Here is a 27,968-nt window from a genome sequence, read left to right as displayed (position 1 = left end):
TCTGCTTTGATCCAGCTATAGGATGAAGCAAAGCAGTAATTGCTGCCATTATAGAGAACAAATCTATTTGCATTTCTACAGTGCTTCAGCTCTAGCTGTGAATGCCTAATCAGTCCTATTGCTGGAAAAATATTTTCCAGCCTCTTGTCAAATCTATGTCTGATTGCAGTGCATTACTGCATAGCCACTTAACTCCACCCGTGTCCTGGCCCACATCAGTAGAGGGCTGTCATGAGAATTTTTGAAGCCAATGCTGGCGTGTATGAAGCATAACATAGCAGTGTCAGTCGTTCAGTAAATACTTCTTTTACCTTTATTAGAATACTGCTCAGCATAACATCCAAGGATAGCTGTGCTTCTAGAACTATAAAACTCTGAATAATACATGTATAAACATCCCATTGCACATTTTTGCAGGAATACGGACATTTGCCCCAGTGTCCTTAGTAGCTTCAGCCATAATAATTACATTAAATTTTTCTCACCCAGACTTCCCCTGCAGTTTTGATTGTAGGCTGTATTTCTCATTCCCTGTTCTACATGCTTTATCAGAGTGATAAGCGCTGTTGAGCAACTGCTATATTCTAATGCAAACATAACTCTACAATGTGACACACATTTATAAATTTACCCTGAATCTGAGTAAGTTGCACCTGCATTTCTACAAATCAGTAGTGTTGTTATGCCTTCTCAAACCTGGAAATTTAAGGTCAGTTTAAGCTTAGTACGCAGTTCTCAGGTCTGATATAGCCTCTTTGTTCCCATCACCCAGAACAGAAGTGTTGTAACCCAGCCAGGTTAAAGATGCCTATAGGAAAAGGAGGTGGCTGGAACAGCACAGAACTGGCACACTATCCAACAGCTCATGTGAGCAATGGGCATGCTAGAGATGAAGACAGATCATTCATTACTCCTAAATTCCATCTCTGCTTGCTCCTTGATAGCCCCTGGTTCAGCTGAAGAAGCCCTATTATGCCACATAAAGGGAAAATGTCATTCAGTCAGTTGTCATAGACTTGGGGAAAAAAACCAAAAAGTGTAACTTGCCATGAAGTAATCAACTTGTTCTTACAGGGGAAGTTGAGTTTACTTTCCTCCTTTTTATTAGCAGTTAATTTATGTTAGTAAACACTGTATCTTATAAAGCTTGTATCACATGGATTTGGTTTACTGATAGGGAAATATTTATATGATTCATCTGACAGAATAGTTCATGCATAGAAACTGGGGGACTCTTTCTCCAGGCTCTTTAAATACTCAAAGATCAATAAAATATACAAAACGTGTTCAGGGCAATGTCAGGGACTGACTGACGGTCATGCCCAGTGAATAGCAATGTAAGTTCAAAGTTATTTGTGCAGTTACTCCTCATTTACACCCTATTGACAGGAAACAATGTCTAGGAGTGATATTCAATCTGAGCAAGTGAAGAAAAGACACAACAATTTTTCAGGGTTATTTTCAGCTAGCCATGATGTTTTTACATACATATTTAAGAATTATATCCCCTGCAATCCACTGTTACTATGTTAGAGCTGTTCCAACATCAAAATCTTTTATAGAAATAACTCAATCTTCTCTCATCAAAACCCTTTATTCTTCATATATTTAAAAAGTAAATTTTCCATGTGAAAGCAGCCAATAGAACTGCATTTCCATTTAATCAATTTAATTATCATTCATTTGCCTCACCCAGGAAACATTTAAGGCAATTTTCCACTTAATCATTTCAACTAAAAGCTACAGTAGTAGCTTTAGATTTTAAAGGTTGTCAAACCTCATCCTGTAGAATGGGAAATTTTATTTGTTAAACAAGACACGCAACCATTATGAAGACCACATAATGGGAATAGCGTGTCCTGTAACTGGGCATGTGCAAGCCTTAGAGTTTAGAAACGTGCCCCTCAGGAGACGCATCAAGTCAATCTGTCCTAAAGAGGTTACTTCCACAAACTGTTCAGAAATGCTGTGGTAGAACTCTCTTTTATACATCTGACTTGTACCTATGTAAGTCTTCTTAATCAGATCTTAGTGCTAGTAAAATAAAATACAAGTCTTTAGAAGGTTGTTCTACCTTCAGGGGAAAGGAAATGAAAAACTGGAGAGAATGAAGTAGATCTTGCCGCATCCGTAGATTTATGCTAGAGGTTCAGTCATATATCCTACAGGATCCTATAGGTTTATATCCTACAAACCAGAAAGAATAAGCAATAACTTCTACCTACTACCTTCTACTAGCAATAACTAACCAAATTTCCTGGCAATTTCTAAGCTTAAATGGGACCTGTCCTTGGTTGTTGCCAGTGAGGAGCATGGGTATAGGATAGAGCAACAGAACGCGCTGCTGTGTGACTGGGGTTCTTGTGGTATGAACTCCATTAAAAGAAGAAAAAAGAAAATTCTACACAGTGCTTTTTACAGGGCTAAAGCCTATGAGGCTGAAGTTTATTGATCACTCTGGTATGGTCCAGATCTGACAAAAAGCAGCATGCATGCTGAATATCTAGTATATTCTTAGAGGTTTTCATTTGCATTGTCATTCATTACTTTGAACTTGTCAATTGCTTTTAAACATACTTAAAAGCAGAAGATTAGGGAATGACATCTCTAATCCCATCCCTCACACTCTTCACAAAGAGCAGTTGCCTAACGTGCAGTGCGTTTGGTTATTACTAGCATTTGCCCCAAGGAATTTTCTATGAAAAGGCTGGAGCAAGTTAGTTTAAAGTCCTCTTGAGGCTGAAGGTAGATGTTTTTGACAACCAGTCTGGTGGAAGATTTTGGGACCTTCTCTCAAGCCAGTCACTGGCATAAACCACTTGCTGAGGCTGCCTGAGGAGTAGGGACTGGAGTGGACAGTGAATATAGAAACACAAGGCTTCTTATTTCTATCTAGCTGCCCAGTATTCACTGTTTCCCCATTCCCAGTGCTCCTCAGGTATAGTTATTCACTGAGCTATCTTTGACATAGATGTTTCGTGGCATCAGAGAAAAAAAAGTCAAATCTCAGCACAAGATTATCATTATCATAATTAGCCATAATTAAATAAATGTTTTAACAGATGCTTATTTGATGGATTTTGATATAAAAATAACAAAACTACAATGAAGAAATAGCTGTGTTCTATGGAACAGAACCAACAACACTGTGTGAAGGATCTGATTAAACTATTTGTGTACCTACTGAACAATGTAATCTGTATGATATAGTAACACAATCAGGTTGGGGAAGACACAACTCATAATACTACAGGCTCATAACTGTAGACTCAGCTTCTTTATAGGACACTGATACTTGTCAAACTGTTTATTATTACAACTTCAGAAGTCACAGACCTATGAAATAGTTTTAAAAAAAGAATACAGTAGCACAATACTGGGCTTCTTTAGGACTTTGCTGCTATATTTAATGTATTAAAAAGAACATTTCTGTCCAGCACACCAATTAAGGATAGCAGTATAAGCAGGAGATAACCTGTTTGCCATAAGTTAAGTAACTGTTTTGAAGCTCGTGTCCTGCTGACTCATTCTGAATCGTATCAGGACAAATGCTTTCACCCTGAGAAGTTATTTACCAGCCTAGAAGGTTCCTATTTCTGAAAGTTTATCACACTAATTTTGTGTCACATTAGACCTGTCTGTATGCCTGTCATTCAGTTAATTTTAAATTTTTTTTTCCAAGAAAAAGAATCAGAGTTTTCACTTGACCAATGAACATCATTGCACATTAATATTCTTATATCCCTAGAAACAGGAACTAGCCTGGACACAAGAAATCTTGTCATTCTCCTCTGTCCTTGTTTGCTATAGCAAGGATGCTCTTTAAAAAATAAAACTGAATTTAATATGTTTGTTAAAGGTTGGATGGATTTCTTTTCCTGTCTACACACTTACAGAGATTCTCAGACTTTCAGAGGTCTAATTTTTGGATTTGTTACTAAGGAAGAAAATCTGGCACAAGACTGAACCATATCTGAAGAGGTAACCACATCCTAATTTAAAAATATGAAACACAGGGTTGATATTCTTAAGTGCCCCTTATTTCTATGAGAGATTGAACTAAGCCCAGGTAGATACCTTCTCAAGCCTTATCAAGGTCTCTGTCTATCCTAAAAACATTCAACTGTTTCATCAACCAATGTATTTTACATTTTGTAACTGCACTATAAACTGAATGTCCATCTAGGGTACCTGACAATCTCCACTTATGGTATGGGCATGAATTCCTCTTTTCTTTGTTCTTGAGCACTTGTATCACTGTTTGAGTGAGTTAATCCAATAAAAATACTAAAATGGTTTCAAACATGTTTCTCTATAGTTCATTTCATGCCCTATTTTACAGGAAGTTATTCTCTAACCTAATTTATGTTATTCTGAAATCACAAACTAGTTGTAATTATCTTTTAATGGTAATACAAATTCATTTAAAGGGAACATCATGTGCTCCAGTGAAAACCTGCTGTAACAGGTCCTTGCAAATAAGATCATAAGGTTTTTGATGGGATCATACTAAGATCATTAGTATTTTGATGGGAAACACTAAATTAAAATATTTTCATACTTTATATGTAGAATTCTATATTTACACTGTATTTTTAAATATAGGGCAAAAATATTGCTGTTTCAGAATCTTTGTGGTGTTTTCATTCTGAAATTTAGAGAATAGCTGAATTATTCATTAATTAGTTCAGTGTGAATAATAACCAGAAGCATAAGTCTGTCTTCCACATAGATTGATAGCAGGTTAGTATCTAGCAATGCTTCTATACTTGGAGAGGGAGTTCGAAACATTATTGGTTCTCGCTTTCTTGACTCAAAATACTTTTCTTCTGAATTTCTGCTGAATGAGACTTTTTTTTTCCTTTTAATCAGTCAGGTCTGTGAGTTTTGAAGACTTTCCCTAGAGAGGTCTTTTATACTAACATTCTCAACTGTGCTGAAACCTGTTTCTGAAAGTAGGATTTTGCTGTTACATGGAGTTCTGAAGAAAACTCATATAAAAGTTTTTTTGACACAGAGAATGTTCTTGAGGTTGAAAAGACAAAATGATCCTCATATATCCCTCTGTCAATATAATAATGAGGTGATACTCCATGATATTAAAGGTTAGCATATTTAAATCTTCAAAGGTGAAGAAAACAGATACAAACTTTTGTTCTTGGTCCGTAGCTAATCTGTGATACTTAATGCTATCAGATGTTGTTAAAGCCATGGATTTAGCAGAGTCTTTAAAAAAAGTCAGACATTTATATTGATAATTAGATGGGATTAAGGGTCTTCACCTTTCAGAATACAAAGCACCCACTCACATCTGAGAACCAGAAAGAAACTTCTTTTGTAGAAGGCAATTTTATAATTGACTGCAACAGGTTTTCTCGAACTTAAAAAACTCTTGAATGTTCTGACAAGGCTAAATTCTTCAGGATATTGACATTTTGTAGGTAAAGAAAGAACCTTGCATGTTATGATTGCTATAATAATGATAATCATTGAAATAACTCATTGGTGAACTGAATTCATTGCTGACTGAATGAATTGGCCAATTAATTAGTGAAACTGATTTACCTGACATCCTGACTGACTTTATGTTTTGGTTCAGTATGTGACAACAGTTGTGTAATCTGAGAACTCAGAGTTATTGACATTTAATTACAATGTTTTCAACTCCTGTAGGTAATACCATCACCATCTTATTTTCCCTCTGTAAACTAGGTATTTTCAGCCCTTCTCTTTTCCTGTGGAAGTCTTTTAGTGTTGCTAATATTTTTCTTAGGATTCCACAACCTTCTATACAATGATAATTTTGGTATTTCTAAAATAATCTACCATGATTATATCTGGAAAATTTTATACTTATGTCTGATTTTTTTAGATTTTATTTTTACTGTCATGAGGATATCTGTCTCAAAATATGTGTATAAGATTGTCAATTATTCAGTATCTATTGGAAGTTCTCTCAATTAATAATACTGAGCAAAGTAAATCTTGATGTAATGTTTAAATCTTTGTAGTGCAATAAAATATTCAGTGGCACTATGATTTGGACACAGTGCAGTTGACAGTGTTTCATGGCTCATTTGTCCAAGTAATTATGAGATTTTAGTCATCACTGAAAGATCAAGTGCAGCTTTTTCACTGCAAAGAGGTTCAGGTTTTTATGTATATAATGCATAATGACTCTGATTTCAATGGAGCTCAGAAATACAGGGATCCTGAAGCTGTGTTATACTCATTAGAAGAATATTAAAAACACATTAAATAATATTGTGCAGTTGTGAGCTGCAGTGAATTGGTTTGTACATCTTTGATGTAAAATGTTGCAAAACTATAGTACAGTAAGGGCTATTTGAAAGTCAGTCTGAAAAAAAGAGGTTTGTTTTTTTAAAAAAACTATGGGAAATACCATTGACAGTTTCCAGATATGTTTGGTGGCCTAACAAACTTCTCAGCTTGTGTAGGCCCACACCATATTCCCCTCTTTTCACTCCTTACTTACTTTTGCTACACTGTTAGCATTACTTAGCAAAATCTACGATTGCATCTTGAAATTTTGAACCCGGCCAAAATGTTTTTTCCATTTGAAAGGAAAGGTTCTCTGAATCTCCATAGATACCATGGTCAAATGTACTACAGAAAACTAACCAAAATAAAATTCATACTGACATGTAGCCATTCTTTACTTTCTTGAGTATGACTTCATAGGAGGTTGTTTTTAAGTAAGCAAAGGCTCAGACATTCAGGCTTTCTGACCACTTGAGCATTCTGCATAGTCTCATTCAAGCCAGTCCTAAAGCATCAAACACAAATACGGTTAGCCTTTCCTAAAGTCAAAGGACTTCGCTTACTCAGGCATGACAGCCTTGCAGTTGGGTAGAGATACTGCGAAGGGTGCAGATACAGCAAACACAGTGACCTCTGAGCTTGCTTTCAGTGATACAGTGACGACAGATTAGCACAGGCCTCTGCTACCACCTTGCTGAAGCCCATGACTGGATTTGTTTGCATGTGTTTCAATTGGTCTCTCCCAGTTTCAGCATAAGGACAGTCTCTTCCTTTGGTCCTGTACCAATGAAGGGTTGTAGAACCTAACATAAATATTTTGACGCATGTTTCAGATCTCTTCACTTTTTCAGTTATCAGTGGCCCCCAAGTTGACTGATACAGAAATCTGGGCTGGATTTTTTTCATCCACATTCAGTATTTGTTTGCTTGATTGTTTGAATAAGGCTGAACAGTCATCACTTTCCCAAAAGTCCAACACCACAGGAATATCTAACAAGCTAAGCTATCTATAGCACCATGATTACTGAAACGCAGCCTTTCTTACCCATACCCACCCACATACATCATATCTGTGAGGCGTAAAGTGTGTTTCTGTCCATTAGGCCTTCCCATCAAAACTTCTTATTTAAGAAGCAAACAGAAGATAATCCACGTCTACTAAAAAAATCTTGGTGGTAGATCTTTTCCACTGCTCATTGGGAAATGCTAAGCAAGAGCACTTCTTAGATCACCTAATGTCCTGCCAGGAGCACAGCTGTGCTCACTTGAACTGTTTGTCAGATCCATAGATGCTAAAGCTATGCATATAGTTCTAATACTCAGCTGTTGAACAGTCAGTGTGCCCCAGGTAACTAGGTATGCAGCGGATTTGTAAAGCCAGTTTCTTTTCTGTTCTTCCAGTTATTTCTATAGCCAAAGGGGTTTTCTTCTTGTGCGATTTATACAGAATAGCTTGAGGTACATTTATTATTGGTTTATTGTTACCTGAGACACTTCACTGAGGTTTTCTCTTGCTTTGATTCGTTAGCGAATGATTTATTGAAGAAAAACCCATGATAATACCCTTTCTAGTGACAGAACTGATTTAAAAGATGACAAAAAGAAGAATATAATAGTACATAGAGCACTTTGAAATAATGAATCACTGTAGCCCAAACATTATGTGAAGCATTCCACTGTATAGAAAAGTTATAGGAATATATTGGTATGGTAGAAATAGAAAGATAAAGGAATGAGTATTTCATTTTATCTTTATTAAAGTTTTTCAGCATACATTTTAAATTCTGACTAGTGACTTTTCATTATTGTTGTGATATTGATCAGTCAAATCACTATGTTACTTCATACACAAGCAAGAATAAAATAATCTACTTTTCCTATTGTTGGCTTATTAATATTGCTATTCCTTGTGAAAAGAAAGAAATGCAACATGGGTTTTTTTCATCTTTGGCTTGCATGATTACAATCTGTAGCTATGTTCAACTGGCTTTAGGCTACAAGATAATCATGTCTAGATAAAGTACAATTCTTTAGGGAGTTAGAATATGAGATGAAAAATTCTCTCCAGATTAGAAAACATATTTGGCAAGAAAGATTTAAATTACAAGTCTCTTTCATGCTACATAGCATAACTGCACAAACACTTTAAATCTGGAATTATGCTTTTTAAACCTTTAACATAATAAAGACCCTTAGCAGTGAGATTCAGCAATGATGTTGCAATGAATAACAAAACTGAGAAAAATACAACTGCTGATAAAATCATCAGGCAGATGGGGCTGTGTTTATTGAGGATATGGTGCGTGTATTGTACATCTTCACTTAGCAGTTTCTGATACACTCTAATTATGTCCCCTACAGCTTTAAATAAAGACTAGATCTTTTTAGAACTGATAGGTTTTCCCATTAGCTTGTATGCGAGGATGCCGTTACTTAGCAAAGAAGCACATCCTACAAACCAACCTACAAATATGTATTTATTGCCATATTTTTTTCAGTTTGCTCTAATGCAGAGGGGTAAGTGCTGTGATGCCAGTTTCTGCAAGCCAAAGATTTTGCTAGAATTTTTTAGGAAGCAAAGCTCAGTGCAAGTTTTCTCACCTGCCTGCACCGTTCTGGCATATTTTTACCATGAGAGATTTGTAGGATTTATTTCATCTTATATTTGTCTCATCTCACATGTAGCTAAGCTACTTTATGCAAATGTAGTCTGCTTGTCATTGTCATCTTGCCCCAGTTTGTTCACTGTTCATGCATATATAGCCCATCTCCACAGTTTTGGACACCATGTTGTCTTGCATTCCCAGAAATGCTGGTAACTTGAGTTCGTTTTTTACCAGCTGCATTTTGGTATAGTACAGCCTTTTGTTGTGTGTTTAGATAGCAGGTATGCTGCTTATTAACACATTTCTTATATGGCCCTTCTCATCCACCTATATGGCTAAAACTCTTGTCAGGTGATGACTCCAATATCTTTTTCCTTCACAGATGTGGTCTGATCCTATTTGTGGCTATTCACAATGTTTCTGTTAAAATCATTCTCCCAGTCCCTCAACAGCTTCATTCTTTGCATCTTTCCTTCAGCCCCCTGCTTGCCTCTCCTTTAAAACTAGAAATTATCTCTTTTCTACTAGTAGTGGATAGAAGTTTTACTATTTAGAACTTTCTGACAAGAGCTTCCCAAAAACCCCCAAAGCAATTTCACTATCTCTTTTTAGATCCTTTCTTAAAACCAGTTGTTGCTAAAGGAAACTCTTGCAAAAAATAGGCTTCTGTTGAGCTGTATCTAAAGCTCTTCCTGAGCGTTTAGATAGTTTCTTGTGTAGTAATTACTCTGTAAAATCCTTAGGAGAGGGCTCTTTTTTTTTTTTCCTCTACATTTAAACAGCAGCTAGAGTTCAAGAATATCCCAATCCCAGAGTAGCCTTCCTAGAGACCAGCTTTATAAATAAATTTACTGGCAACCTCCAGCAGCAGTACCCAGACAGCCAATATGCTTTCCAAACTCTTTTCCTCAATGCATAGCAATAAAAAGTTAGTAGCAGCAGAAGAGTGGTAGTAAAAAACCTGGACATTTTACATATGGAGATTCTTCCCCCTTTTTTCACACAGGCAAGCTTTAATTCAGTCCAGCTTCAAAAATATAAGGACAACCCAATGCTCAGAATCGTTAAAGCCTTGTAGAGTTTTTGTTCTGGTTCTTCAGTGCCTGTTATTTACTTTGAATTTTTGTCAGTCTAAACTTTATTTTGCAGTGTTGTACTGAGATTTTATGTGGTCTACTTGCTGATTCATACTGGAAATTACCGTAGTTAAAGCTCAGTTTCCCAGAAGATGATTCGTACTTCAGCAAGTCAAATATTTATATGGTATCTCCTCTACTGTGTAATGACAGCACTGTATGTAGCATTTTTTAGAGATGAGGCACTTTGTAAGTGCCAGACTTGCATAATCTGGAAAATTTTGTATTCTCCTGTGTTTCATTACATTACTGTTTTTTTCTTTTCCTGTTGAAGTGGCAAAATACTTTCTCTAGCTTGATGGACTCCTCCCCACACTTTCAAAAAAAAATATTTTCAGATGTAGAAAATGTCAGCTCTCCTGCAGCAAAGCTAATCTGGATTTTAGTCTTCTATTGTATTACTTTAGTAATGTTCCAAATTGATGGCCAAATCAGTTATTCACAAATATTATTTACAGTACTGAACCATCACTAAGTCCAACTGAGAAGTCTGCAACAACTGTTTATTAGAGATCAATTTAGTTGACATTTCTTTCTAAAGTATAATGTTTCTAATCATCTAGTTTCTGATCACACAAATAAATTGCTGAATTTGCATATTTATTCATGACAATAAGAAGTTGATAAGGAGGCAGGGCAACCCAAATGAACTCCCTGCTCTGTATTGATTGTATGTAGCTTCTTGAACACTCATATATTCCTAGAAGCAAAAAAAGCCATGGTTTGGGACATTCGGTCACTTAGCAGAATCCACAGCTTCAAGTTACCTATATAAAGCTAGACGGACAGAGGAGAAAAGAATTAGACTTCAAAGTGTAGGCTCAAGCTTGGAATTCCATCACCCAGGATGAGGACCCAAATCACGTGACACCACATCACACCTTCACATTCATGAACTTTCCAGCTGTTTAGTTTAATGAATAATGGGTAATGATAGGCAAGGTGGAACTGCTTCTAGGCACTGGGAGCCTAGAGTTTCTCTTTGGCATGTTCTTAGTATCTAGGAAAAGTGAAGGTGAATGAGGTGAAGCAGGGTTTTGAATATGAGGTTCACATGTCTTCCTCTATCAGAGTTGAGTGAAAAGGGACTGCAAACTTTTTCATTTAGCTTTGGGATTTGTGAGGGCCAGGTCTCAGCATCTCTCTAACAGACCTCACTGGCAAGACAAGTCATTCACTAGTTAGTGAATCCCAAAAGATCTTTAGACAACCAGTATGTGCATTACATAGTGCTGGACAAGCCCCCCAGAAAAGACCTGTTAGGAGTTAAGAAGCTTTATGGATGAAAATTAATTGTAGTAGGGCTCTAAGGCAGCAGCTCAGAGAATTCAGATTTTCAACATAAGTAGAAGTCTCCTATCTAAGTCCTTTCACAGATCTGTGCCTCATTCGTTTTGTTCTACAGAATACTACTTGCCACTTCATTTTGAGGAAAATAAAAGACACTATCTCAAGTGACTAATACAATATTCTAAATGATGCATACTTCACAGTATAAATGCAAAATCTAACATAGAGAAAATAGCAGTGACTTTATAATGTTTATTATCAGAGCAGTATCACGTAGAACACAGAGATAAAGGTCCCATATTCTAAGGAACAAAAACTTTCCTTAAGAACTTACAATACACATAAAAAAACAAGATTTAAAAAAAGTATATGAAATAAAATTACTTTGCAGGTGTATTTTAAAGTTAAGATCTTTCAAAGCCACATTGGAAATTAGAGTTACACTGATTTGCAACTCAGCTTCTATTTCCTTTATGCAGACTTGAAGATCACAGTACTGATATGCTAAAAAAAAATTAGCATTCTAGATTAGTAAAAAGGTAAAAAGTAAATTTCACAGACAGGAATTGGAAAGATGAAAGTACCATCCTACTAAACAGATTCAGAGCTCCTAATATTGTTAACTTGATTTGTGTCAATAGCCTACTCTGTGTCAACAGTGAGCACTGGGTTGGGAATGCATTCTAGTGGCACAGGAACATTCTGGAGGAAATTCAGAATCACTGACAGTTTGATTTATTTACAACTTTGTAACAGATATTTTAATAATATTTTTTAACATGTATATTAAATGGACTGTTGAAGATGAATAAAGCAATCAGATTTGCTGAAACTTGGTGGGTGTAAACTTGCTAAAATTAACCTAGATGTATCAGATGAAATGACAGCGGCCCTAAAAATCAATAAGGCTTTTTTTTTTCAATTCCAGTTTATAATAGCAATAGGGGAATCGGTGGAGGGTGTTTCGTTGGGATTAATGTCCTGCTGACATCACAGTATGCTTTCCTCATTCGATTGCCATTAGGAACGGTTACGTTGTATAGTACTGAACGGTGTTTAATATCACTACCATTGGAAGCTCAGGTATCCAGCTGAGATCCAACTTTTCAATATGTAGCAGAAAAGTCACACTACATCATCAACTAGTACTCTAAAAAGAGTTGTTATTAACTTTTCTCATAGAAAAATTGCTTTATTGTTTAAATTTGACTATATATTAGACTGTGTCACCTGAATAATCTCTGTCACTGAAGACGATGGCAAAACTAGAGTGATGTTTTTGAATGATAAAAAATAACAAGCTGGAATACACAGGGTTACAGTCTGGTCTCAGTTTTACCAGACTAAAATGCAGAGTAACTCCTGTGATTTACAACTGGTACTTCTCTTAGTTCTAATCTGTAAAACTGAGAACAGGATCTGATGTGCAATTTTATTTAAAATGTAAATTTAAAAAATACTAAACACATAACATACTCAGCTTGTGATATATCTAGAGAAATACAATAAGGTAAATTCCCATTTTTTTGGTGGATGTGTGGGTATATCCTGTATTACAATGAATTTATTAAATTATTTCCCTGAGAGCAAACTCTCAACTGGTATAAACTGCCATAGCTCTGTTAATTTTACAAATACCAGAGAATTTACTCCGATTCAGAACTGCCCTTTGATTTCTAGTTTTCAAATTAGCTGCTAGATGAATTTTTTGTGTAGTTTGGCGATGACAAAAAAATTTTGAAATTACTAGAAAATTATAATTGAAAATGAAATAAAATATTTCTGCTTCAAAGTTATTTAAAGTTATTTCAAAGTTATTGTAAAGTTATTTAAAGTGAACCAGGGGTTGCATTTTGTATGGCTGCATCTAGTAAGAAATCACAGATGATTAATGATCACTTTAATATATTACCTTCATTAAAAATATACAGCTTTTAAAGAAAAGATAAACCAGTGTGTTTTAAAAGATAATTTACAGCAGGAAGTTATTTCTGTGTGTGTTTTCATATGTGTTAGATAGAGGAGGTACAAGTATAGATTCTTGTGGTTTATTTAAACCAATGTATGTCTGTGCTTAACTGGGTTTGTATTTGAAAAATTGTAGCATTACCAAAATGTATTAAGTACTTCATTAATTTTTTTTTTTTTAAAAAAGCATAATATTCTGAGTTTGCTGTTCTGTTTGCTGGGTGAGGGTTAACATCTCAGTGATTAAACCAGCACCACTGCTTAGTCCAATCTTCAGTTTTATTTCCCTTTTCAGTGCAGTCAAGAATTGAATGGTATGTGAACTGAAACCAGGTTCTGTAAGTCTTCTACTGTACTAAACTTTATGGCAAACTTAGATCTCCTATGTCAGTGAAAGACTCCTGAATCCAATTCTGTCCAGTTCATCTGCAACTTTGTACAGAAAGTAAGCAGAAACATTCTGAAAATATTTAGTAATGTATAAGAAACAATGCTAAAGACCAGGATGATGACTACACTGGGTATTTGAAGAATTACCATGACTAAATTTGCCAAATAGTCAAAACTTAAGTTTATTTATTATTTTAACATATTTTTAACTGGGTCAGAAGAGTATCTCTGGTCAAAACTGCAGTCAGGTTTGGGCAGTTATTTCTAAAAGGCACTTCCATTACAGTTGACTTTTGAGACCACTGCAAATCAAGATAGCAGCACCACAGCGAGTTTTTGAAGAACTCGTTCCTTAAAGGAGACATATTTGTGCTGGGGATAAAAAGACTAACTGCACTGCAGGGTCTTCAATCATTTTGCTCTGGGAATGGAGAGAAAGTGAGCTCCTCAATCAAGAAGACCCACAGCTGGATAAATTCTTTACAACAATTGGTGGATAATTGCTAGGCAGGTTATGTAAATTCCTACACAAATACTTAGGACCATTGAGGAATTCTTTGGTGACCTATCTGCCTCCCTCTTAATGCAATAAGGTTACTGTAATTCAGAAAATCTACAGCTTGGTAAAGTATCTGAAAACAATTTGTAATTAACTCGGGTTGGTTGTTTAGTAGCACTTCATGTGTCACTCAGATCTTCTGTACTTATGTGACTTCAGAAACATCTTAGGAGTATAGCTGATGGCAAAATGTAGCTCAGTATGTGAATGCATGTAGCTCTCTTTAAATGATTTTTTTAAAGTCTGTATTTAGAAGAGCACAGTTGTCAATTTCTGTGTTGTATTTATGGAAAAGGTATCGAATGCAATGGGGTTTTTTATTAAATAGATTGGAAACATACAAAAATTTAAAATATCTACTACAGGTTCTAACAACAAGTGAATGCCTGAGATTCTTGTTAGAATACACATCTCAGATAGCATTACCTAGTGATATAAACCAATGATAACATTTCCTGTGAAACTAAGGAGGATTTAGCAGTGCATTTTGAAGTGTGACTTTGTTGCCTCACTGTCATTGTGAGTTGTTAAGTATCTGTCTCATTTGGAGACCTTATCTGGAACTTTGAATAAAGCTAACATTTAAAAGCTGATAGAATAAAACAATTAATTTAGAAATATTAGAGCAAGCCAGGGAGCTGGTAGTACAACTGGCTTTGTTTAAATGTTCTATAACATTAAACAAATTAGTTTTAATAATGTCTTCTTAAGCTTATGTTATCTTTCCTTTTGAAAAATAAACAGCTAAAAGCATTGTCCTTTGCTACCAGCAGATGACAATTATTCAGAAAAGTCTTTGCTTTGGAATTGTCTTTGACATTTCAATATAATACTTGAACAGTTGAATAGGAAATAGAATTTTTATATGATAGCCGTTTATATTCGGTATTCATGTGATACATTTATTTAAAAGAAGCTGCAGAGAATAAGAACCTGCTTAGTACTGTAAATTAAGCATAAATGTTATATACTCTGAATGCCTGTCTTATCTTTCCCCTGACAGGTTGATAATGTATGGTTTTGTGAAGGCAATGGTACACATTGGCCAGTTAAAAGGATGGGAATTCCACTTCACTGACTGTTTATTTTTTGGGTCGCTGATGTCTGCCACAGATCCAGGTAACCTTAAAATAAATTACTTTTTCAAAAGTCAGAAGAGGAAATAAGAACATAACAACTGCATGTGCCATAGAAACATTCAAAGTCTCTGTTCTTGATTTTTTTTTTTTCCCTTAGCTGTTAAATGTCTGAAACTGTGATAATCACAAGTCAAATTGGCTCCGGAGATCCCTTGTGTTTATTCCAATAACTGGTTTACCTATGTTTAGCTCACAAACTTTATAAACGAATTTGCTGGGGAGATTGGAAAAATGTTGTTCTCCAGTCTTCAGGACTTCTACCTGTTCATTGCTGATATGAGAACTGCTGTAATGCTGGAGCCTCATGGTTAATAATTTAGACATTGCATTCATGTGTGATCTAACCCAGTGTAAATATACGGGGAACACAGCTTTCCGATTTGGCCATATAAATACTGTTTACAATTTGAATGCAGTGTTTTGTGATAAATGCAACTCTAAAGAGACATATACCAACAGGTTGACTTGAATTTGCAGATGTGAGCCTAAAGTGACAGTAAACAGCCAAGTCTAGGAAACAGGCTCAATGAATTTTGGAATCACAGAAATACAGAATCATTTAGATTTGACAGGATGTCTGGGAGGCCTTCTAGTCCAACCTCCTAATCAAAACAGGGCTAACCTCAAAGTTATTCTAGGTTTCACAGATATGTCCAGGTTTTGTTATGTTAAAAATGGTAATAAGGGTATTCTGATATTAAAAGGAAATTACCACTTTTTGCATCTGTGGGACAATAGTGAAATTGCTTATGGAATAAAAGGTTGCTTACAGCTTCCAAGTACGTTTCTTGAACAATCAATGAAAACTATGAATAGAGTTTTGCAGTTGGCTTAATTTCTTTTCCTGTTTTCCAGTCCAATACTATTTAGTTTCACAATTGAATGTGTTGACTTATGAGGAGAAATATATAAGACAAATGCACTGATTTTGATTATAATAGTATAAAATTACACTGATTAATGTAGAACAATTGTGAGGGAAAAAAAAAGAGAATCTTCTCTTGCACTGGAAGGAATGAGAAGTGACAAGGAATACTTTTCCCAGATTTTTAAAGAGGCTTAAAAAGCTAACAGTGCAGTTGAGAAAACTACTTTCAGTGTGGCAAACTATAGTTGATTAATACTATTTGTAATTAGTGTTCTGCTTACATAGATTGTCTGTGCATGTCCAAGAGTTTTTTTAATGTTCAGCCTTGCACTCTGTTATCTATTCACTATATTCTAAGCTGTTTCGTGTTTTTACTAATTTAATCTGTAAATTTCAGTCCCTCAAAGACTTAGAGAATTTTGAATGTTTGCTTAATTAAATGGTAGACATTGCTGAAAAACTTTCATTGTGTAGCAGTATTTACTAGTGAATTATAATCTCAAGCCATGTAAAGAGCTCATTGGAATTCCAAAATCAGTTAAAAAATAATCCCATGGAAGACTGATACATACTAGGGCATAAAATAATCAGTCTAATGATTTTATATGTGATATCTAGCTTAAAAAAAAATTTAAAAAAAAAAAAAGAAATCTCTGGTAAAATGTTAGTGTTATAGAAGTAGGATAGAATAATAAAATACTGTCCTAAGATTAAATAATAAATTCCTGTCAGATTTGCTACCTGTTCTTCCATTTAATTCTTCACTGTGTAGGATTATAAACTCATTGCAAAAATCTAATTTCCCTTGGCCGTGGAAAGCAATTAAGTCTCAAAAGATGTTAAAAACTGATATGTTGACTTGACAGAAGTTGTTTTGATTGAGTTCCTTATGTAATAATAAAGATGACTGGTAGATGTTTATATGTTAAATGAAGAATTTTACTACCAGGGCAGTAAACAAATGCATGCCAGCTAAAAGCTGCTAATATTGTTAAGAAGTAGGAAATAATGTTATAATGTAGGTTTTAGTTTTGAAGGGTATTTGAAGATCTTTAATACAGAGATTTTTGCATAAAATTGGTTCAGAATTGCTCTTTTATGCTGTGGGTTTCTTTACATAGAAAACTAGCACTTGAACTAAGATTCAGAAATGGATTTATGACTGGACATACTTGGGACTGTGTTTTGCAGTATAGACTGTGATCCCTAAACATCTGTGATACTACACTTAGGGATGCCTCAAAAAACTCGCACATCTCTAGAAAGAAAAGGTAGAAACTTTAGGGACAAATAAAGGTTACTTTAAAATGAATCATTCATTTTACAGGAAATATCTCCTTCCACTAATTTAGCATTTCTAGCAGAAAAAGTTTCTCATTTCAAGACTTCAGGTGAGAGGTTTGATTTCTAAGAAATAGAATTTTAAAATTCCTGAATTCTCCCTTCATTAGTCTTTGATTTAAAACATCAGACCAGTATTTATATTTTCCTTTGTTCCGATCAATAAGTATCGTTTATCATGTAGTTGAGGAAATCATCTCTTCTTGTTATTTCATCTGCATAAAACAACACTGATTTCAACTGTTTCGTTGTTGAAAGGATTTCCCTTGTGTTAGTATTGTGTTTTGATTTCTAATTTAACCTGACTCTGGAAGTTTTTTGGTGTGATCCCTTCAAAGGGGATGGAGCTGTTCCTCCCTATGTTCTGGTACACTTGTCACTCATCAAGAGCAGCAAAGAGACTGGGGAAAAGGTGCTGGTGTGGGGAGTGCAGCCCCCAGCTCTCAGTCCCTGAGCATCAGAGACCTGCAAAATGAAACTGCCTCACATGTCTGTGACACTGTCCTCTGTGGTTGAAAGGCAGACACAGCAATAAGCCACAGCAATAGGCTGCTTCTGGGTACCAGTGGTTATAATGGAATAAGGTGAATGACAGAACAAAACTGGAACATGAACGAAAAGATTTGACCTCTGCCTGAGCCACCAAAAAATAACTGGAAAGTACAACTTTGGCAGTTTGTCTTAGCTGGTGTTATTAACACATTCTGTGCAATGACCTTCCAATCCAAAAACATTTCATATATCTTTAGCACTTCTTTTTTTTTTTTTTAACTTTTGACATTTCAAGCATAGAAAACAGATTTACCTTCACAAGGTTTGCTGAAGCACAGCTATTTCCAAGCTATATGAACTCCCTTACCTTTGGTCATATTGATAATCACAAGGCTCTTCTCTATTTGAAGTTACTATGGTTACAGCTGAACTGGAGATGTGAGCTGCACTGCTGTTGTTATTGATAAAATTGGATATTTATCAGAAAAAGCACTTTTTGTTTCTCATAAATTCAAAAATTTTGCATTAAGAAGCATAATTTATAAATACAGCAAGGTAATACATTTTATATACTGGTTATATAAGTCTGTTCATAAATGTGTTTTTAATTAAAATATTTTTGTGCTTTCTTCTTATTCACCATTGAAGTAATCTGTAAGTGGCATGACCAATTAGTAGGGAAAGGAGACTATAATTAAAATGTGGATTGTTATTTTTTAGAGAAAAATAGGTAGGAATTATAAGTGAGATTTCTTTCATCTTCTTCCCATTTGATACTGCCCTCCTAAAAGAATTTAGGCCCATGAGCTATGAAAGTTATTAATAGTTCTAGTCAGAAGATTGAGGTACAGTAATACCAGTACTTTATATAATGGTCTCATTTATTTTCTGAGCCTTCTTATTCTTTTCAAACATAACAGCAAAGAAGTATTAGATACAGTTAACTTAGGGATTGTTGTAGTTTGCTGATATTCCAGTTTTGCATACTTTTTACAGGAATTAATAACAAGCCAATTTATTTCTACATACGTCAAAAGATATCTTTCACAAACCAGCCCCACAGACACTTGTTCTGACTTGGGTACAACCAAAATCATGCTAAGCTTAACATCGAATGGATGTTACCTCAGTCCATGAAGTCAAGGAAGAAGTGAATCAGATTCCTGTTGGCACAAGTACTGTGAAAATCTTAGATGCTTCACTACTGCATGCTTCCCATCACTGAATTTTTTAATGAAGCTCACAACCCTTTCTGAGTCAGGAGCTCTGATACCTGTCATTTCTAGTTGTATCAGTTTTCTACTGCCACAAAAGATGTTTGTTTGCTGCCCCCAATTACCTGTCCTTCTAGCCATCTAGTTCTTTACCTATCTCTGTCCTCGTATGCCTAGACTGAAATAAAAGATGCAGAGATGCTGTGTGAAAAGTAGTTTGGTATTTTTATAATACATATTGTATCTAATGAATTATACAAGTCTGAGTAGTTACCAGACAAAAAACAAACCCTACTTACTGTTCCTCAAAAGTACCTTCAGAAAGCCAGAGATGCCACACTTACTGCAATGTAGTATCTATGATCTTTACTTAGATATGAATGTTCTCACAGATTAGATATGTTACTGTGGTATATGATAGCAAATACCAAATGTTTAAATTCATTCCCTTGAGTTTTAAAGTCATTCATCAGACAAAACATGATATGACTGCTTTGGACAATGGAGACTATTCATAGAGTATTATTCTATCCAGAGAGTAATTTAAATTAACTGTCTTCCATAGCAGAGTATCACGTCCATTTTAATATGCCCATTCTGAACTATGTCCATAGATTCTCTCATAATTAATGAAGGCAAATATGATCTGGAGAAAATGACTAGATGGTGGTTGGCAAAACAAAGTGAAAATGTTTTATTGACTTCTTAAATGAGGTGGATGTGCTAAAAATTATGCTGTTCTCTGTTCTTATGCAGATACTATTTAACAATGAGTTGGCTAATGCAATAGAGGATGCTTCTTTAACGTATAATAATGCTGAGAGGAGATTGCAAACACTCTGAAGGACATGATTAGAACTCAGTATGATTCTTACAATGATTTAAAATCAACAAGGATAAATGCTACACTTAGAAATAATCAACTTCATAGATAGAAGATAAGAAATGAGCATTCACTGCTGAAAAGGATTTCGTTTACAACCTGAAAATGAGTCATCAGTACCAATACATAGCAAAAAAAAAAAGGAAAACAGAATTTATTAACATGTTGTACAGCATCTTTTCACTCTATTTCTTGACAGCAAGTCAACTACAGTACTTGGATCTGATTTTGGGCACTGTATTTCAAGAAAGATATGGACTAATTAGAAGTGATTAGAGGGCTAGAAAACATTACTGAAAGGAGGAGATTGAAAGAAGTGAGTCAGTTTAGGGAGGAGATGTCTGAGTCTTTGAATAGGCAAAATGTTGCTGGAAAGAAAAAGGGAATAAATGTGACAAGTTATTTGTGTCTCATTAGGCTAGGAATGGAAATTACAGACTTGAAAAGCAGAAGGGGAGATTTAGGTTAGACACTCAGGAATAACTGCATTTATAAATTGTATGAATACTGAATAGCAAGTCAGTTTCCCTTGGGATTTATGGAACCAGCATCACTTCAGTACTTTAAAAACAGATCAGATAAATATCTGTCAGCAGTGGTATGGCTGAAGCTTGCTGTGTCTTGGGCCAAGGCAGAGACCAGAATTCTTCAGTCAGGGACAGGCAATGCTGTAAAGAAGAGCCAATAACCTCCACTGGGAATGGGAGAAACATTTGAAATCAAAGGTACTTTCTGAGAAAGGGGTGAACTGGGGAGTCTCTCCCAGGAGAGGCAATTGATGCATTATTATGTTGCCTGTTTTATTATTTTGCTTCTATTTTAAAAGATTTTAAGTCAGATTTTTGGGGTAGAGTTGGGAGAGAAAGCAAGAAAAGAAAGCTGTTTTCTTATGAGGCAAGAGGAGGGTGAGGAGTGTGTAGGCATCTGTCTAATTAGCTTGGCCTGCTACACATACATACCAACAGTGCATTGGACTTTGATTACTATTTTCATTCTATCATTATTGCAGGAGCTATTAATGTAAGCCCAAACTAATTAGCTAATAAGCAAAAGCTGGAAGTGGCAAATAGTTTTAGAAAACAAGTCTGTTGTTATGCCAATGACATCAAAAAATGAGAGACTAAATTGGGTCCACATTTAGCACATTAAGGCAGCATTGCTAATCAAGCAAAAACCTGAACATGGATATTGATGAACCAAGAAAACCTCTTTTGCCAATAAAACTTCTTGCTATACCTTTGAGCCGTTCTGAGGAAATAACTCTTTTCCTAGTTCAAATTATAACTGTGCTGGAAGTAGATGGGTGAGGTTACCAGAATGGATAAGTATAACTAGCTAATTTAAATATAGCTATATCAGCAAATGTTCAGCTACGCACATCTCCTAAATTGTCTTCTCTGGAATAACACTTCCAAAATTCTTCAGAGATAACACATCAACAGAGATCACTTTGACATAAAATCTCACAGGATAACTGAGAGTCTATTTTGGGTTTATAAACAGACTTTTAGATTACACAGATATTTAAGTGCCATTTAGAAAATCTTATCAGTAATGATTTCAAAATTCCAAGAAATGTTTTTAAGACAAAGCATGATCACCTGTTCATGTTTTTGTGTGAATTATCAGCAGTCATCTCAATGTAGAAGTATATAATTTTGATTTCTGAAATGTCAGATGTTAACATGGCATCCCAGAGGCACTCCTAATCTTTGGGATTCCTAGGCTATGAGAATTGAGTCAACTGCACAATTATGTATTAGAATGAGCACCAGTGAAGCAGTGAGTTACCATGTAATTTTTAACCATACAAATAATTGGGTGCCTTTATATTAAATTCTGTTTGAAAAGAGAAAGCTCTGCTTTGTCCGTGCAAAGAGAGAATAATAATATCAACACAGAACACAGATAGCCTTCTTCAGTTGGAGATTATGAAGTGCTAGGTAGATCTTGGGAAGGACTCTAATCCCCTGTTTACAGGTAAGGAAACTGAGGCATAAAACAGCTAAGATGTCTTTTAATATCTATAGGACTTAATTATCTGAATATGAGCCAAGTGTCTATATGCCCTTGAGAATGTGTGTGTAAATGATTTGCCCAACTTCAATTTAAATTAAACACTCTCTATTTTTTTCTATTGCACTGGTAAGCTAAAATCAAATATAGCGTATAACTCAGGGAGAAGGAAGGGACTTAATGATATGCTGAAGGATCCTGAAAATGGGTTACAAGTGTCAGATATCCTGATCTGGATGAGAGGGCTTCATGACTGCAGATATGCTACACTTGAGGTGAAAGTGGTTATGCTGCTGGTGGGACAGGGTATAAGGTTATGCATGTTCCTCAACAAGCATGCATAACAGATGGATAAGCATTATCATATCTTTCTTAAAACAGGTAAACTGCTACTCTCATCATGGCAAAACCTAAGTCTTTTCAGCCCCCTTATTTCTCCTTGGTCACAAGTTCCTTTATGCACAGTAAAATATGCTGTGACATTTTCATTTATGCATGATTCTCTGTGTGAGAGGGAGACTGTCTTCCTAACTTAGCTGAAGCACCAAAACTCATAGACTTGCTGGATTTAAGGATCTTAAATACTTCAGCTGACCCCTTTTAACTTCACTATTAGCCACATAGGTAATAAATAGGACTGGACTTCTCAAAACCCATATTCTAACATTGCTTTATCTCTTGAACTGCCAGAGGAATATGAAAATAACAAACTCACTTTGCTTTGTCTCCATACAGTGACAGTCCTTGCTATTTTCCATGAGCTGCATGTGGATACAGATTTGTACACACTCCTGTTTGGAGAGAGTGTCCTAAATGATGCTGTGGCTATCGTACTGACATAGTAAGTACACCCACCTCCATTCTTTACTTGGTGAGATAATTACAAGCTTTAATTGCTGATATAATTCTCACTGATGTACTTTGTGCAAGTACAGATATAACATTTGAAGATTCCATTACAGAGATGTTCTAGAGTTGTTCTTGGTTTGTTAAACACCAGAATTCCAATATTGTTAATAGTAACTGGTATCCAGAATGCAATTTTGGTTCATTTTCTTCAACGTAAAAAGCAGTATATTCTGCAAAATGTGTATATTTAATTTAATATGATTTCTCATCTAAACAAGATATCTTGAAAAAATAATGCTGAATAAGCACCTAGGACATAGAGCGACTATAAAATTGTAGACAGGTTCTTATTAATTTTTGCAATCTATTGTTTTCCAAGATGAAAACCACAAAGTGGTACACAGCAGCTCAGTTTATCTTCTTCTGCCTATTGAATCTGACAGAGCTTCAGCTGATAATATTATCTTGAATTTATATATAGCTTTTTTATTCTCAGGAATCCTCAAACAGATCACAAATGATGGACCAAAATCACACAAGTATGTGCTGTCCTAAAAACACAGACGCTAACAGGATCTCACATTAACTCTGCTCTACATGTATTATATGCTTCCTGGAGCTTTGCTAGAAATACAAATAATCCTCCTAGATAATCTTAAAAGTAACAGGACTCTGCAAAATCAAATTCAGTTTTCTGGGATGCTTGAAGATGCTTCACAGTAAGCCTCAATTCGATGCCACCTTTCTCCTTAAAATACAGTTCCTTGAACTAAGATTTATCCTATCCTTCAGAAAAAACAGACTTTTACAGAGTTTACAGTAATTAAAAAATGCTTTATATTTTGTCTGAAACCCCATGGAGAAACTTATAGTAGTTGAATTGCAAAGAAACCCAAACAAAATTATTTCTCAATACAAAAAAAAAATAGTATTCTTATTGAATTTATCATTCTCCAATTATCAGTCTAGTTACATTCATCTACACTAAACTCCTCACACTGTTTTTAGAGCAACAGTAATATTTTCAAACGCCGTCAAGTTTGACAAGTCCAAACGCTGTCTAAGCACAGCATTTCATGATTAGATACAGCACAGCTGTCACATTCAGTGACTGTGGCTGGAATGTGTCACTTAGGAGGGCATCTAATACATCAGATAATAAAATGTGCAGAAGGAAAACTAAGCAAAGAATAGAAACCTCAGTAGAGAGAACAGATAGAAAAGCATTAAAGCGGCTATTAGAATTAAAAAGAAGCATGTAGGTGACAAAAAGTCTGAGATTTTTTTTCTCTCTTACTCGGCTTTGTTTAATAAAGGGCTAGACATTTATAGCTCATTTAGACTCTTCATCTGTTACTGCAAGGTTCCTATAGACTGTGGAACAGTTAGGCTACAGGCAACTCAAGGAGACCCAGAGTATTTTAAGTGTCTCTACTTTTCAGTCACTGTGATGTCAAAGCACGTGGATCTCTTCAGAAGTGCAACTTAACTGCAAGGCAAATCTAGAAAGAAAACTACTATCAGATAGTACACGATTCATGAGTTTCTAACCTTTGCTCTTCCCAGTACTCAAGTCTAGGCTATGACCCTCAGCGTGCACATGGACACAGAAATCTGTAGGAAGGAATACTGATGCAAATGCTGGCTATCTCCTTCTCGTGTTTTCTTTGCTGTACATGGGAGATTACAACTCTTTTTTACTATAGAATCTCTTGTCACTGGAAAACTAGTGTATTTTTCTGTATATTCAGCATGACCAATACTTTGATTTCTCCAATACATTTAGTCATTTGTAGAGTCTGAAGAGAATATATGGCATCATCAGTTTCACATGTCATTAATTGCTGGCTTAAATAATCAGCTTCTGCACAAATACAATGTTTCTGCAACCTACCATGATCTTCCTTCCTGTAGCTTTTTAAGTAAAGATATGCTGTTAATAATGTCAGCTTCAGTGCATTAACACCCTGCTAAAGTAAACCAAGTTTAAATGAAGAATATTATTATTCTGTCACTACAAAAGAACAGCTAGGGTTTTTTCTCTGTAACACATACCACTTTTCAGGGTGGTGCAGACACAATATGTTCATAATTACAGTAATAGGGTACTATTTAAAAAGGTGTGAAAATAATGTTTACAAATCTGGAAAAGCAATAATAAGTCATTTTGTACACTCTGTAACGGTAAACAGAATAAGAGAATACACAGTGTCTTTCATCAGCTAACAGAATAACCAAGTTAATGTCTGCAGGAGTGACTCACCGCAGGAAAGGGAGGAAGAGAAAAGAGAGAAGGCCCTTATGGCTGGCTGTGGCAATTTGGCATGGTGAAGGTAGCATGGCTGTCTGCCAACAAGGCTTATAGCGATATCTCTCTTTTCCTTCAGCCTCTCCCTCCAACCTCTATTTCTCCAGTGCTCTTTATCATTTAGTTTAAGGACAGCAGCAGGACCAGGTACCCCTACATTTTTCATGCGGATTTAGTAAATCACATGAGCTGTGTGTTGCTGCAACAGTATGTACAGGCACTGTGGCCAGTTGCCCACAGAAAATACTGATCAAGCATACAAGTTCTCCAGGCCAAATTAGCAACTCTCCTATAGGCCATCTTGCCATACCAAACACCTGGGTGTTTGTGATAATTGCAAGATTTCATTTATACTGTGCTATTTTAAGATAATCCATGCAGGAGGGATCACTGTGAATCAAATTGGCAGTAGGGGCTGCAGAAAGGCTGACAAGCTGTTGTGCATCTGGGAGAGCTCATACACACAGGGGCCTCTATAAGCAAGGGTATTGTAGATGTAACAAGGATTTTCTCCTATATAAATAACTTACAGAGTTCCTTACAACTTTTCACTATTAGGACAAAAGTCCCCATTTAATAAAAACTGAGAATTCTCACAACAAAAAAAAAAAACATTTGGGAAGAAAACAAGGATTGAAATATTCAAAATTAATTCTTTTTGAGCATGTTTTATATCAAGGATTCAAGATATTTAAGAAAAACAATAACAGAGCCCTACAAGACAATACTTCCTAGATGACTAAACATGTCTGCTTTTGCCCAGAAAAACATATATGACTAATTATGGCATAAATATTTCCTACGTACTTTGTTTTCCAGATTGACTCGGACCCGTGTCCACTTCCTATGTCTATTTACTGCATGAGCTTTACCTGTAGAAGTATTTTATTTATGCTAACATTAAAATAAAGAAAACATATGTAGGAAAAATAAGGTATCTGAACTTCTTCTGAGTGTGTTTGAATACGCTTATAGTCTTTATGATTAAGGATTGTTTCACTATTTGGAATTTAATTTTAGACAACGGATTATGGCAGACTTTTATGAAAAGATCTTTCCAATCATACTTTTGTTAAAAATTTTAAGTGAGAAATCATTCTCAGTTCTTCAGATACATTGTACTTTATCACCAAGAAGTTTACCTGAGTTTATTCTGTAGCTTCTAGAATGAAAGAATATAATTTAAGATTGTTTCTTGTATTGCTGTATCATAATACATACTGTAAAGAATTACTTCTTTTGCTTTCTTGGGGGTTGGTCTGTGATGTAGCGAATATTTTCATAAAAGATTCCAGATGATAGCTTTCTTACCACTGTTTCTGTCCTCTAACTCCCAAGTTTTTTGCAAAAATATTAGCAACAAAATTTAGCTTACAAATGTTCCAGCCCACATAAAGCTGTTCTCTTAGCTTTAAATTCAACCTTCTGCCATGCAATTCCCTGGTCATAAAGCAGCAGTTTGTTCAGCTTCAGATAGGCATTCATGCTATAGGATGCAACATTCAAGGTGATCTATTTCATTCATAGATTTCAGACCCAGGAATGTTTATCATTGCTTAGGTTTGTAGATAGTACTTTAGACAAATACAATGAACTGTCTGTGTACTCAGGCACCTACTTGCTGTGGACCACATTCTAAAGATCAAAATTGAGAAATATAACTTCAGTTGGAGTTGTGTATGATGAAGACTGTAGAATCTGGCTGAAAATTAATAATTTTGGGATATTTTTGATCAAATAAGATTAACCTCTTATTTAACTTTTATTCCTTTTTCATTGTTCTGTCTTCATACAATATAACACTTGTTAAAGAAAATATCCACATATATTTTGAGTGCACATGCTGTAGGTTTGGACTTGGTAGGGATTTTGCATGTTTGCAGAGAAATTTGATGAAGAATGTGTGGAAGAAGATGTAGAAAAAGCATTGAATAGCTTGAGATATGACTGAAAAGTAGCTGAACAGGTCATTAGCATTGAGACAGTATATTTAGCAGAGCTATTTAATCTTTCTCATGCTGAGTGCTCAGTGAGTGCAGAATGTGGAAAGCAGTAATGAATACCGATATGTGTTCCCTGTTAACAAATTATCTAAGAGAACATTACATGAGAGATGTTTCCATTGTAGCCAATGTCAGAAGTGTTTGTATCATCATTATGCAAAAGACATGACTTCATTTCTCTGCTGGCTCTGTACCATTGCTCAGTGGGGCTGATGAGTTTCATCCCCTTCCTAGAAGAGTTGATCGTGTGGAAGTCACATGGGCAGCAGGGACATCAACATATGACAGTGTCTTTCACAAGTAATCAAAACAAGTGAGGGGCAGCCAGGGAATACAGGACATGTGACATTGTGACATGGGTGACATGTGGCAAGGAATGGATTTACTAGCTCTTTTATATGCAATCAAGAACAGTTTGATACATGAATGAAGTGGAAATCCTGGAGATAAAAAACATGGTTGAGGATCACATGGCAGTGAAGCCAGAGAACCCAGAAACTAGCTGACATATGAAATTCAGACTTCTCATGTCAAAATGTGAATTGCCCTAGAAGGCTTAGAGGTATAGATATTTCTAGGCAGAGAGGAAAGTAATATGGCAAGCATAGTTTTCTTATGAAGTTT

The 27,968-nt window shown here is 35.4% G+C and overlaps 1 protein-coding gene across 2 annotated transcripts in view; it reads left to right on the top strand.

Moving 5' to 3' along the window:
• SLC9A9 (solute carrier family 9 member A9) overlaps positions 1–27,968 on the top strand; it is a 211,184-nt gene that overhangs the window by 33,958 nt on the left and 149,258 nt on the right. For both annotated transcript variants that reach the window (XM_074833838.1, XM_074833839.1), the window contains exons 5-6: positions 15,235–15,350; positions 22,920–23,025. In XM_074833838.1, the coding sequence (XP_074689939.1) occupies positions 15,235–15,350; positions 22,920–23,025 (222 nt within the window). The remainder of the gene's footprint in view (positions 1–15,234; positions 15,351–22,919; positions 23,026–27,968) is intronic.

The sequence above is a fragment of the Strix aluco genome, chromosome 9 (genome assembly GCF_031877795.1).
Source record: "Strix aluco isolate bStrAlu1 chromosome 9, bStrAlu1.hap1, whole genome shotgun sequence".
NCBI classification, from domain to species: domain Eukaryota; kingdom Metazoa; phylum Chordata; class Aves; order Strigiformes; family Strigidae; genus Strix; species Strix aluco.
The sequence above is the reverse complement of the archived record's forward strand: the minus strand, read 5'-3'. Positions and strand labels throughout refer to the sequence as shown.